Source organism: Salminus brasiliensis, chromosome 15 (genome assembly GCF_030463535.1).
Source record: "Salminus brasiliensis chromosome 15, fSalBra1.hap2, whole genome shotgun sequence".
Classification (NCBI taxonomy): domain Eukaryota; kingdom Metazoa; phylum Chordata; class Actinopteri; order Characiformes; family Bryconidae; genus Salminus; species Salminus brasiliensis.
Window position 1 is genome coordinate 26,577,561 of NC_132892.1, and position 14,737 is coordinate 26,592,297.

Genomic DNA, 14,737 nt, shown 5'->3' on the forward strand with positions numbered 1-14,737 from the left:
CAATATGTGACAAGACACTATATATATAATGCAGCATAAGAAGCCCTCATCCAGCGGGCTGATTTACATGACTTCTCTGAGTAATGCTGCCAACTGCCAACTCAAACACATGATCAAGTGTGGGTGTAACTTGCATGGGTGTCTGCAAGTCTATTTGCAAACAACATGAGAGTGTGCACTAGGGGCAGTGTCCAAACTGCAGAATGCAGAGAACACAGAGAGTTCAGTCTTGTGTTTTTCTACACTACAGCATTTGTGCAATTTTTGGAAGAATGATCATGTAAATGTTAATTCTTCTACCAACCGATCCATGAACTGCTCCATCTAGATTGTACTCTGCTTCTGGATATGATTACGTATTTTGTTTGAGTCTCTGCAGAATCGCACAACAAAGTCCTAACACACATTAGTATTTTTGAAGTATAGAAGTATAAACCAGCCTTCGGTTGGCAACACATCTTTTACATACACTCTCTAGATTACCATCCACTATATTATATTTGATCCACTATATACTATATGATCCTAAATAACTAATAGAGTACCTGTCCCAATTTTCTCTCACAGCCTTTCAACAGGAATAGAGGACAGTAAACTGGAGGTAAGGATACATAAATGATTGAAGTCCTCATTATTGCTCAATTTCTTCACACTGATATATGTAATTTATTGCCCATAATATTTTTATTGTGATATCATAAAATGCCTTAGGTCATGCCTAAGAGCTGAATGACTTTCAGTGTGGTACTAACACTGGTAACAGGTAACAGGTAACAATGAATATCACAGATGTCAAACAATCACATACAGTTCAGTTTAGACAGATGGCAAAGCTACTTAAAAAGCCACAGTTTACCACTTTAATAATAACAACATACATTTTTTCATTTTCAGTACAAAACCTACAAGCTGAAGAAGGAGTTTAAAGAGGAAGAAGGAAATAGTGTTGTGTCTTACTATCCTTTTGTGTTCAATGACATGAGGGGTCTGGAACAAGGAAGTACCAGTGGGGTGCAAACTGATGACATAATCAACATATTAAATGGTCATGTGAAAGATGGCTATACGGTAAGTTGTCAAATATCTGTATATAGCTATGCTGATAAGAGGTGGCCTGATTTTCAATAGGCATGAGTTAAAGATGACATACTTCTTTAATTATTTCCCCATCATTTGGTAGCTCAGTACACCACTTTTACCAAGTATCACAGCTTGTAAACACTTTTTGTGGCCTTTGAGTTCTTGTTTGGGGGATTTTTGCCCATTCATCCTTGCAAAAGCTGCTATTTCTGTGAAATTCCTGAGCTTTTATGAGGTCTATCCACAGATATTTAAAGATGTTTAAATCAGGGGACTCTGAGGGCAATGGCAAACCTTATGTTTGTGCCTCTTGAGGCAGTTCATTGTAGATTTCAGTATGTCTTTAAGATCATTACACAGCTGAACCACACCATAGCACATCTTCAGCTTTGGTGTGATATTTAATTAAATCCAATCTGTCCTCTACCAGTAAAATGTTCCCCATGCCACTGGCTGCAACAGATTTGCCTCTCTTGCAATTCCACAAGAGGTTCTCTTGGAAAGTTTTCTTGGCCTTCCACACTTCAATTTAACCTCCACCGCTAACTGCTACATGATACCTGCTCCTGCTTTGTGGACATCAATTACTTAAATTTGTAGAGTGCTCATGTGTTTTGGAGATCAGTTCATGTTCAACACATTTGACTATTTACAGTAACATAAATTTTGACCAGTGGTGCGCAACCCTTTGCATGTAAGCTTTTGTTTCCAGCTACAGTCTTGTGCAAAGGTTTGGGCACCCACTGTCAATGTAGATGTTGTTGATTTCACAGTGAAAACAAGTTTACATTCCAAAATGTAATTAACGTTTATTTACTTACATATAAAGAATAAAATACACATTAAATATGGCGTGTGCAACATGCTCAGTAAATATATAGGAACCATGCTTTAAAATGTGCCATGAAAGTGGCATGGTTAGGGTTTGTTCACTTATTTTCACTTGGTAAAGTAACTAAATGTGAGAGCTGATCAGGGGTCTGACCATTTTATTTAATTTTCAGTTTAATCCTGTGAAGGAGCTGACAAAAAATCACAATTACTATACCGAATTCCCAACTCCAGATGACAAAGTTCACTGTCTTGTAAGTGTTCTACCAGGAGATATAATAGCCCTTGGGTCTCAGGAAGTCATCAACCAAATGAAAAGAGTTCGGGAAAAAGTGCGGGACTTGAGTAAGTCATCTTTGCATTTTTCAGCACTTCCTTAATGACTTACTTAAACCAGAAGAGAAACTTCATATGCTTCCTTTCATATGGCAGAAGGTTCCTACTTTGTTGATCATAAATCCCTGTTTGTGAGTTTAAACACTATAAATACTACATTATATTAGAAGAGAATATGGGCAGAACAAAATAGTTTTACAAATGTAACAGACTGTGACTAACCTGCACACTATTATACAGGCATTCCTCAGGTCATCATCATGACCATGGTGGATAAAATATGCCCATTGGTTTCAAATGACTTAAAAACGATCTACAGGAACAAGAAAATCAAAGACAAGGTAAGTTATGAAAAACTGAAAAACTAAATTTATGGACCATGTTATTCCTTCATATCTCAGAAACAAACACCCATACCTTCCCCTAAAATGTAGCATTACAAGGGGTAAGAGTAGACAATGCTACAGTGTTACAGACATTAGTCTTAATTATGCATCTTAAAAAAAAAAACAGTTTATTAAAGCATTTTGGGCCAGGATCATACACTTTTGTTAGTGAAGGCCTGTTCATAAAGTACGATCAGGATACTGCTCCCATATTTTTACACATGACCTTTTGAAGCATGAAAATCCACATGTTAATGAGCTAATGCATATTAATGGCCAATGCTCTGCCTGTTTGGGTGTGAAAATGAACAGAAGATCTCAGTATCAAAGCCAGGGCTTCTAATATAAGAAGCAGATGAAATGTTTGGTCAAGCACAGTAATACATTCAAATGGGAAAAGAATAAACTAAGCTAATAGTTCAGTGAAAGTCAAAGTGGTATCAAATGTAACAATAACTTTCCTTAACGGTCAAAAGAAGAGGCAGGACAGTCAAGTCAAGTCAAGTCAAATTTATTTGTATAGCGCTTTTTACAACTGTTGTCGTCACAAAGCAGCTTTACATAATTAGTACTTAATAAAGAACAGAGACAGAGAAGAAAGAAGGAATAACATGAAGCGTCAAAGACCCCCGTGAGCAAGCCAACGGCGACAGTGGCAAGGAAAAACTCCCTCAGAGCTGGAGGAAGAAACCTTGGGAGGAACCAAGACTCACAAGGGGGACCCATCCTCCTCTGGCCAGACTATTTTAAACATTAATGATACAAATTACCAAAGCAGATAGAACAGAAAGTTGATAGTGGTGATATTAATAGTGTCAGACAGGCACGAGTCCATCTAGGTTTCAGTACGGCCACCAAACAGGCAACAGCGGCAGGCGGGTGAGCCATGGGTGGTGGCGGGTGGGGGGGGGACCCGCTGGCCGGACTGGTAGGTGGCAGCTGGTTAGATGCAAAAAGTGAAGGTGACAGGAAAAAGTGAAGGTGAAAGCTTAAATACCAGATATGAACTTAGTCGCCAAACTTCATGTACGCTAAGATTAAGGCTTTCATTTTTGTTATTCATAACAGAGCAGCAGAATTTAGTCTCTTCTCAATCTGTATATGTTTTTAGTCTGACTGACTGAGTCTTGTTCAGATATGCAGTATTGGATTCTTCTCAAAAGTGTCAAAATTGGTCTTCTCAAGCTTATATTGCAAAATGAAAAATGAAAGTGTTGCATAACACAGAGATTGGCAGTCAAGTGCATGCAAATAGACTTCAGACTAGACTTACAACTTGTCAAAAATAGACACGTGAACAATAAGCGTCTTTCCATTATCCAGGCACGTTGTGTGACAGTTACAGAAAGTTACTGCTTGTTGATTTGGGACAACTCCCTTTTTAATGTGCTGATCCACAACTTATGGCTTGTGTGAGCGTCATCTGGTATAAGCAAAACAGCATAGCATGGCTTCAACTGGATCAGCGTATGCTCAAAATTCTGGGATTTATCAGAACACTGGCAACGTGCAAAGGGGATTGTGGGAAACATAATAAAGACACTGGAACTGATAACACACCTGTAAAGGTTGTAGTTTAGCCACTTTCCCGTCACTCCAGCTACATAGTTATAATAAAAAGTATTTTCCATGTCCTTACCATGACTTTAAATACACTATGACCAAATGTTTGTGGACACCCCTTAATAAATGCATTCAGTTACTTTAAGTTTAAGCCATTGCTGACATAGATGTGCAAAAGCACACACACACAGTTTGTCGAGTCCCTGTAGAGAAGTACTGCCAATAGAATAATAGGACTCTCTGGAGCAGATAAACATGAACCTATTGGCACCATGCCTAATGCCAGACGTGAACTAGAGGGGTTTAAAGCCCCCTGCATTGAGCTGTGGAGCAGTGTAACTGTGTTCTCTGAAATGATGATGCTTCACCAAATACTTCTGTACATTCTCTGTGATAAGCACAGCTGTCAGCCACTGGAATGCTGGTAAAGGTGAAACCAAAACCTCACGTGAATCACTGCTCTTTTGCACGTACATGTCAGTTTAGGAGCATGAACTGTTGCCAGATATAGGTGACATTAGGTGACAGACGAATGCCAAATATTGGTGACATTAAAGTGTGAAAAGCCTGAAAAATCAGATTTGTTGAGAAATCAGATTTGGGCCACTTTACCTGCTGTCTGGGTGTAGGCTAAGTGATACCAAGGAGAAAAAGACACATGTGAGTATCAAAAACAATGTGTTTGTCTCTCCAGATGCAAGAGTGCAGTTACCTACTTGGCGTCCCAATGAACTGCATCTTCCCTGTGAAGAACTACAGCGAGGAAATCACCAACAACACCAACATGGATTTTCTCATTCTCATGGCAATGACAAATATTGTTAATTTTGCTCATGATTATGTGGAAATGCAGTAGGGATAGTCCTTTTTAGTACATGGGATTACTTTGTCAAAGAAACTAGTTATAGACAGACATTATGGATGAGGGTTTTATTTTTTTTTATAGATACACTGTTTCTGCTTGTGTACCTGGACATTGCAAGAGCCCTCAAAATAAAGGTGCTACAAAGGGTTCTTTAAGCAATGCCATAGAAGAACCACTTTTGGTTCCATGAAGAAAGTTTTGTAAAAGGTGTGTGTGTGTGTGTGTGTGTGTGTGTGTGTGTGTGTGTGTGTGAATAAGCTTTTAAAGGTTTAAAGTAGTCAATGTAAAGGTTCTTTATGAAAGGTTCTTTATGAAGGTTTTTCACATGACTTCACGCTCTTTTTTGCATTTGCTTACAGAACCCTTTGTAGCCACAGGCATCATTAAACCCAATTTCTTGGGGAACATGCTCCAGTAAAATGTTGCTGTGCCAAACAAAAATCATGGTAAAAAAAAAGTAAAAAAAAAACCCAAAACTGCCATCTGCATATGACAGTTTTTTTTTTTTATAAAAAAAAATGAAAAAGCATAGTCTGTGGATAGTTAGTGGATCAGAGGGGAGCAATGCTTAGCAAACATCTCAGTTGTGATAACTGATTAAACTGGGTTTTTGATTTGTCAGTTTCTGATACTGATCAATCAAAAATCCAGTTTCATCAATGTAATGTTTAACAAGTGTTTTTATTGGTTTTGGTTGATATATCAATTATAGTGTTTGGCATTTCAGGACCTGCTATATCAAATCAATAGGGTTAAGGCCTCTTTAACCATTGTGACGTAGAATCATTGTCTTATTGCATGACCCAACTCAGCTTTAGCTTCAGTTAATGGACAGATGACCCAGCAAGGTAACAAGGTGTCCAGTTCACCCCCAAACCATTACACCGCCTCCACCATGCTTCACATTTGGTCTAAGGTTCTTACTTACAACAACATTGAACAGCAGTGTTAAATCAAAGGAGCATGTCCACAACAAGGCTTTTTAATTTTTGACAGCATTATGAAAATATAGCTAATTTTTGTGTGATGTTTTCACACAATACATTTAATTTCAAATACAAAGTAGATACAAAATGTTCAATTATGGCAGTATGGATATCCATTATATCACTGATATCCCTGCTGTATATATGCATGTTAAATTCTTCACATCCTTAAGATTTATGATTTAAACATGTAATATATGAAATCTACAGTCTGACATGTAATTCTGTGCTCTGTCCTTTTTAAATTTTGCAATTGCACAAGACCAGGACTACATGAAGAGCCAACAGAGTCAATGCACTCTTTATTACATGCATGTCTTCATTGCCTTAGCTATAGATATAGTGGGGAACAGTAAGATTATAGAAAGATGGAGAACACAGAACTCACCTATTAGAATATGACAAAAAAAAAATTAACAAATGTTATAGATTGTTTTGTTCCTTCTTTCTTGGACATTTAAAGCTTATAATGGACATACCAACAACATATTCTGTATTTAAGTCTAATTGAAGTATCTGATTACCAGAGTTAGCTTGTTTCTACACTAGTCCAGAGGACAGAGAGTGAAAAACTGCATTAAAAACCAGTGATTCCAAAGCCAAGTCATTTGTCTGTCTTATTAGCAGCTGACATTGTTTTCCACTGGAAGAAGAACCTGCTGCATTTTCTTGAACGGTTTCTGATCATAACTTCCCTGTCCTAGTCATACAATTAACTTTGCTCAGCTGAAGTGGCAGTTACAATCAGTACATGTTGTCCTAGAACATCTTGGAAGAATTTCATGAGACTAATGATTAGGTAGCAAGCGAGCACACTTTCTATTGCTCTGTTAAAAAACATGGATCAACCCAAAACTCTGCCCAATTCTTAATACAGAGGTGACATGAAATATAAGCTGAATACTAAAATGAGGTAAACACTACAGAACACTCAGCTTGAGCTGCTCTGTGAAAGGTTGTTGGTAGAAAAGTAAAAAAGTAGCATTACTTTAAATAAAAAAAAATAATAATATGCACTAAAACTTGGGGCCTTGTGCTGCTGAGTCACCTAGATCGAATAGGACTCTCTGGAGCAGATAAACATGAACCTATTGACACCATGCCTAATGCCAGGCCTGGGCTAAAGGGGTATAAAGCCCCCCATCATTGAGTTGTGGAGCAGTGGAACTGTGTTCCCTGGAATGATGGATGGTGCTCCATCCAGTACTTTTGACTGGGTGACTTGGGGATGAGGTGGGGTGGGGATCATCCAACATCCTGAACTCACTGTGGCTATTGTCACTGAATGCAACCTAGTCCTCCAGCAATGCTCCACAATCTAGTAGAAAGCTGTCTTCCCTGGACAGACAACAAAAGAAGGATCAACTTTTTTAATACACTTACTTTCTGAAGCAACAATAAAAGAGCAGGTGTCCCAATACTTTTGTCAAGTGTAAGGGCGAGCGTGTGTGTGTGTGTGTAAGAGAGAGACAGAGAGACAGAGAGAGTCTCTGCGTGAGTGCTTCCTGGGATGGTGGAAGTCTTTACCTTACCATTTACCATGTAGGCTCCACTTGCCCTTTTGAATCACTGAGCAGTTTGCTCGGGCAAGAAATGAATTGCTGTCCCACAGTGGGGTGTTGGGAGTCTGAGTGTGTGTGTGTAAGAGAGAGAGAGAAAGAGCGAGAATGTGAAAAACACACCAAGTTTTCTACTGGTGTGAGAAATGGGTCCTAGCTGGTGAAAAAGATGCTAAAATAGAAACTGACATTTACCACAGCCCACTGTGTCTGCAGTGTTTTAATAATGCCAGAGAGAGAGAGAGGGAGAGAGAGGGGGACAGGGAGAGAAGCTCTCCCACCTGCGATGAGTCAAGAGATCTGAATGTGTTTTATGGAGTGTGAGTCGACTGTCTATGGAGGGAAAAAGCATAATCTAATTCTAACCTTAACCTGTGCCTTAGGCACTCTCCTTCAACTACACAGACGTGTGTTAACATAAATGTCCTATTATAAAACTCTCTGTCTGTGAGAGTTCAGGAACTAGGCCTACACTAAATCACAGTTGGAGCCAGATTAGTTTTAGCAGGGTGGATTGTGTAATATATATTTGTTGCCATTTGATTGGATGATTCAGAGGAGATAAAGTATGTATAATTTCCCCATGGACTGAAACATCATAACCTTGGCATAACCTTGGAAACATCAAAACTGGCTCTTCCCCAGTTAGCGCGCAGATACCCCAGCAGCGCTTCCCCTGATCGGCCCCTCACCCAGTCAGCTAGCAGTCAGAGCTTTTATCCTTTTTTAGTGTCACTTCTATATTCTCCTGAAATAGCTTTGTGTTAACCTGGAAAGGCTTTTGCTAGTGTGCTAACTGTAAGTAAATCTTGGAAACATGTTTATTACATAACAGTCCTGGGGTTTTGTTATTAGCTCGTTTTCCAGCTCTATTTTCTTTTGGAAAGGATTGAGGTTTACGTTATGTAACTTACAGGTACTCATTATCTAACTATGCCATTCTAAGTAGTTTTTTAAACAATCCACTCATGCGTCTTTTCATAGCTGTGTTTTACATGCTGGCAATCCATTCACAGCCCTAGTGTCAGCCTTTCACCTCGCCGCCTCTTCAGACCTTCCCGCTCCTCCTTCACATCCCACCCCTTTGCACTCCTGGCTGTCAAACATTTGGACGTTAATAACGTGTTAAAGCAACACATTATGCCCCTCTCCCTGTTCATGCACAGCTGAGCCTCGCGCCGCTCTCCTACGGGTGACTGAGTGCCAGTGGCCCATGCAGAATCACCATTTAATCTGTTTTTGCTCTTCTCTGCCTCCTACTGATTGCCTGATGTTTAGATTGTCTGTTCTGTGGACGTGGCGGACGCAGACACAGGCATTACATAACGTAAATGGGCTTTTGTTTGTGAGTGCTTTGGCTTTTCTCAGCTATGCAAACAGATGAGTGACTTATGCACAGAAGGTCATAGTTTTTGTGTGTGTGTGGTTGTGTACATATGTGTATGTGTATGTATATGTGTGTTTGTGTGTGTGTATGTGTGTGAATTCGGGCCCATTGCACTTAATATATTGCATGCATTGTTCAGGCACAAGTGCTTCTCATAGTATTCTTGTTAATGGTCCTTGAAGGCAGATAGAGTTTCCTTTCATTATCAAAGGCAATGCCACACCACCAAAGCCTTTGAAAATGCACTGTCTGAGTATTTCAACCTATCCGTCTGCTTAAGCAAGACTCTGAAGCACTCATAAATTAAAGTCTGCATGCTTCATTTAGTGAAAAAAAGGCCAAGTTTCTCAATTAGAGACCAAAAAAAGGCTGGGCTGGATATTTATTAAAGCATCAAGAAGGTCATAAGGCCCTCTTATCCCACCACTCCAGCCTTGAGGATGAGATCAAAGTATGGGCAGTATTTGCAGTATTGAGTGGTCTGATCCGATCTACTTCAGTGGCCTGCAGTGAACCACCCTTGATCAGTATGTTATATAGTCTTTTAACAGTAATAGTGGCCCAGATTTCCAGTCTTTAGTCATCCAGTGGAGCCGTCGGTGAAGAAAACTCAAGAAGATGTCCCAGTACTTAAGGATCAGTCCCCACACCTCATGAGTATCAGTCCTATAGAGCCAAAGCACACCAACGCATTAACTATAGCATTAAATATGAGCTTTAACATCAGGCCAATGTCTATCAATAAACAAAACATAAGATGTATACAGTATATAGCTGAAAATAATTTAATAGCATGCATAATTAAGAGGAAAGGTCAGTTCACCCATCCAGCCATCTTTTAATCTACTTCATGCTCAGGAGTTGCGCAGTGGGTCAGGAGCCTAGCCGGAATCCTTGGGTGCAAGGCAGGATCACCCTTTGAATGATATTTTTATTGCAAGGTGGTCCATCCTGTACTTCAATTGGCTAGTTGCAGTTTCACTCCTGTACTTTGCTATACTAATTGAATTTTCAGTCTAGGACTCTAATTGGCTGGTTGAAGTTTTATTCCTGCATTCTGATTGGCTACTTGGATTTTTATTCCTGCACTTGGTGGCTAGGTGAATTTTCAGTCCTGTACTTTAAATGATTAGTTGAAATTCCAGTCCTTTGATTGGCTAGTTTAATGTTCCCTCTGGTTAATTTAAAATCCTGCACACTCATTGACTACCTGGATGTTCAGTTCTGCACTCTAATTCACTTCCTGAAACTTCCATTCTGCACTCTGATTGGCTACTTGAATTTGTAGTCCTGTATTGTAATTGGCCACTTGAATTTTGCATCACTTTGATTGGCTGACTTATTCAGTCCTGCACCCTTATTAGTTACTTAAATGTATACACCTGCACTGTGACTGACTACTTAAAATTCCAGTCTTGTACTGTGATTGGCTTGCTGAAACATCCACCCTGCATCCATTTGGCTACTTGAATTTTCAGTGCTGCTCTCTGAGAAATGCGTAGGCTTTCCGGCTTGTAGCATAATGTATTCTTTTCTATAATGTCTAATGGCTTGTTTTAATTACTATTTGGTAACGACAAAGAGTGGAATTCATCCATTCATCATTATAGTGTGTGTGCAGTGCTGACTAGTGGTAAGCATTCATTTCTGACTTGATTTCCTCACTAGGATTAAAACATGAGGGGAATAAAAGCCTCATTGCACAGATTATTCTTTCTACTTATTGCACTGTTCAGAACTAATTACCAAAACAGATCCTGCTTAATCTGCGCTTCTCACTGCTAAGTCCAAGCTTCACCGCAATGCTTTCCGAACTGTTGATTTCTTGATTTCTTATTTCTGATGTGTCTTATTTGGATTTTAGATATTTTGCCCCCTCCATAGATCCCATTTAACTGTGTAATATTATTTTTTTGATTTTTTATTATTTTTATAATTTTTCAACATTTCTAAATCTTCTAACTTTTCAGAAATGTCTGACCTTTAGGCTTGTATTCCTAAAGCCTCTCAGAGTTGAATCTAATCCTGTCAGTAAGGTCATCATAAATAAGAGAGGAATCCGATCCTAAATTAGGTCTGCTACACTAAAAATACAGACCCTGGTCATTAGAACAGACTGTCAGAGCTGTGGACCTCTCTGAGTTGTTCTTGCTGGTGTTTTGAGAGTGTTATGGAGTGCCACAGCAAATTGTGAAAAGTTGGTGTGAGCCAGGGTTTACGATAAAGACTGAAGGTGAAGTAGTTGATTCGTGTTCCTCTATATAAAACATAACACTCAAGTGTTTACATGTGCCCGGGTTTACGTCTGAGGCAATACTCAGTCAGAACCTCTCCAGGCGTTTAAGACCAGCAGCAGAAAGAGGTGGAAGTCCTGTCAGTTCCAGTGAAACTGTGCTCCAAAGACAAATACCTGATGTATAATTCATAAATGTCAGAGTCTCTTCCTGAAGTAATGCAATACAATGAATTTCCCATTTAAAAGGTATCTGCATGGGCTGCACTGTAACTGGGATTAACATTTTAGTAAGGTTCATTTTGCAGAATTTCATAGTATAGTTATAATTTTAATAGAGTAAATTATGCATCTGCAAAATATGTGTACTACACAAGTCACCAACGTCTAACCTGTTTTTCACACTTTTTACCCATAACTAATGCCATGTACCATCTTTTTTCATTCATTGATTTCCTATCGTCAGGATGAACTGCATTTACTCCATAAACTGATCATTGCTTTTAGCCTAGCATCTGGTTGGTCCTTCCCCCTTCTTGAGTCAGCATAACATTCGCTTTTAGCCTTTTTAACAGCTCCCCCGGCTTCAATGTGTAGATACCGATAGCAGTGATTGCTCCTTGTTCCTTCTCTTGTCAGCCTAGCGTTAGCTTTTAGTCTTTTTAGCCTTCCTTTCATTTTCTCCCGAATCAGTCGTTGTGTTTAGCCTCAAAAGACTCTCGCTAGTGGGCTGAATGTACAAATCGGTAAACTGTAAACAAAATGGGTTCCACACTACATGTCCAAATGTTTGTGGACACCCCTTTTAATGAATGCATTCAGCAACTTTATGTTGTACCCGCTGATGACACAGATGGTCTAGTCCTCAAAGAGAAGTATGCCTAATACCAGGTGGAGGTAGAGATGTATAAAGCCCCCCAGCATTGAACTTTTTTAGAGTTTTTTAATACTCTTGATATTAGAAGAAACAATGAATGCACAGGTGTCCCAAAACATTTGTCCATATAGTGTGTATAATACTGAAAAAGGGTTGATTTACTTATAATGACTGTCTATGGTTTCGTAGTCATGCACTGTAAAGACTAGGTGGTTCAATGGGTGGATATAATGCATGTTGGGTATTTGTTGCATTCACACCAAATATCCATTGGTCCACCTATTTGGAAGAGAAGCAATCCTTGGTTTGTTTAGTTTTTTTACATTGCAGAAGAAAGGATAAAGCAAATGCGATCCACAACAAGTGAATGTTGAGGGATTGTTTTTCATATTCTCCTGTAGCAAAAAGAAGCTCATGAAGTTCATGGGTCAGTTGACACCATACGAGTGTGCAAATGAGATAGAGAGAGAAAAAAGGAATGTGTTTAATTAAACATCTCAAGCTGAATATGCTCCGTTAAGTATCTCAAACAAACTGTTTATTAGTCTGTTATGATATTAATTATGTAACCAATACATACAGAGCTTTCTTTTACTGAATTTCTTTTTTTCTGAGTGTGGAAAATACATAGAGGATAGAAAGCCCAAAGGAAATGATGTGTAAGAGGAAATCTGCAATCTGAGGAGCTTCCATTGTTAGATATGCCCATGCAATGTCAGAATGGACCACTACATTAGCAGTGTCCATTCATGGAAATGCGACACATGGCAACATGTTTACAGACATGGCGGCTGCCATCTTAAATGGATTTCCTTCAGTTCATATTTAAGGAGAGAGAGCTGTCTTTTTTGTTATCGTAATCTGTATTTATCAAAAGCCATTGCGAATTCCAGATGACATCAAATCACCGTTTATGGGCGTCAACCCACTTTGGGGAATGGCGGCCATTTTCTTAACCTCTGTGTGAACCCTGGCTCATCTTTTTTAAGAAGATGAAATGCCCCTGAGGCAGCTGAGCTCCGCAGCTTTCCATCCCACTTCAAAGGGAGAATATAGGCCTGCTTTACATAATCAGGTGGAGAGAGAATTAGCGAGAAGCTCGGTGGAACAGCTACAGCAGAAACGAATGTAGAATGCACAGAGTCTCCAGACGCTACAATCCCACCGTATCTCCCTTGCTTGCCATGGGCCTACAGCAACCAACAGCTCCCACAATGATGGGGATGATGGGTAGAAGAAATCAGCTTGGTTACAGCTAGCTGTGTGGAGGTGGTCCTGGCTCAATCTCTGTCAGAACATTCCAGTGCAAAATGGAAAGCATGTGAGGAACACCTGAGGAACCAGAGGGCTCATTTTAACTTTACTCAAAAGATGAATTCTGTATGGACTGTAGGGTAGATTGCACAGAATGGAAATGAACTAGTTGAATATTTGTTACTGGTTGAAAGATGGGATTTGGGGGTAGACCAAATTCTAGACCAGTGTCAAGGCTAGCAGTGAGGACTGCTAAGACACAGCAAGGACTACCAATAGTTGAATAAGCAGTCTACTTTACAAATGCTATGCCTATATATGCTAATTGACCATAACATAAGCACAATTGATAGGTAGAGTGACAAACATTGATTATCTTCATCTACAGGGACATCTGTCAAGGCGTGAATATATTAGACAGCAAATGAACAGTCAGTTATTGAAGGTGATGATGTGTTAAAAGCAGCAAAAATGGGCAAGACTTAGACTAAGACACTTTGACAATAACCAAACTGTGATGGATAGAGGACTGGGTCAGAACATCTGCAAAACATCTGACATGATTTTCTGGTATGCAGTTGTTAGGACCTACCAAAAATGCTCCAGGAAAGAACAACTGGTGAATTGACAACAAGGTCATGTGCATCTAAAGGCTGATTGATGCGATCCATGAAGGCCCCACCTCACAACTTACAGGACTTGATCTGTTGTGATCTGTTGCTGACGCCTTGGTGCAAGATAGCACAGGTCGACTTCAGAGGTCTTGTGAAGTCCATGTCTCGAATGGTCAGATCAGGTGTGGCAGCTCATGGAGGATCTACTCAGTATTAGACAGGTGGTACTGATGTTATGGTTGATTTTTAACGAAAGTTGGTATTACTGCTATCTTTTAATGGCTAAATCAGTTAGCTTTGTATGCCATGACTACATTTACCCTGTAATCAATAATAACTTGAGTAAAACACTTCAATACTATTAGAGGAAAACTAAAGGAAAAACATCCAGTGTTAGTGTGAATTGCATCATTAATGTAACATTAATGAGCTCATCTAGTTTTGTTAGCTAATCTAGTCTTAGCAAATGAGTCTTCAGGCTAGGCTGCACTGCTGACTTAAACACTACCAGTCAAATCACAGCTGTTAAAGAAAAAAAAAATTGGAATGGAAACATAATAGTAGTTAATTGAATTAGTGATAACAGTAAGGGGTCACACATCACACCTAATGAGAAGCGAAGTCAATGGATCATTATTAAGACCTTAACATCATTACCTGACTCGCATGCTCATAAGTATCGCCCTTTAAAACAGAGACCTTCCAGTCCTGAACCTGCAGACAGAGGTGACCTCATTAACCTCATGAAATGAGTTTTGCTCAGAAT

At 39.3% G+C, this 14,737-nt stretch overlaps 1 protein-coding gene across 1 annotated transcript; it reads left to right on the forward strand.

The window, feature by feature from the left end:
- Positions 1 to 2,193: 2,193 nt before the first annotated feature.
- On the forward strand, positions 2,194 to 5,278 carry LOC140536175 (interferon-induced protein 44-like). Its single transcript, XM_072657860.1, has 3 exons — positions 2,194 to 2,256; positions 2,488 to 2,588; positions 4,891 to 5,278. The coding sequence occupies exons 1-3, from the start codon at positions 2,223 to 2,225 to the stop codon at positions 5,050 to 5,052; spliced, it is 297 nt and encodes a 98-aa protein (XP_072513961.1). The 5' UTR covers positions 2,194 to 2,222; the 3' UTR covers positions 5,053 to 5,278.
- The last annotated feature ends 9,459 nt before the right edge of the window (positions 5,279 to 14,737 follow it).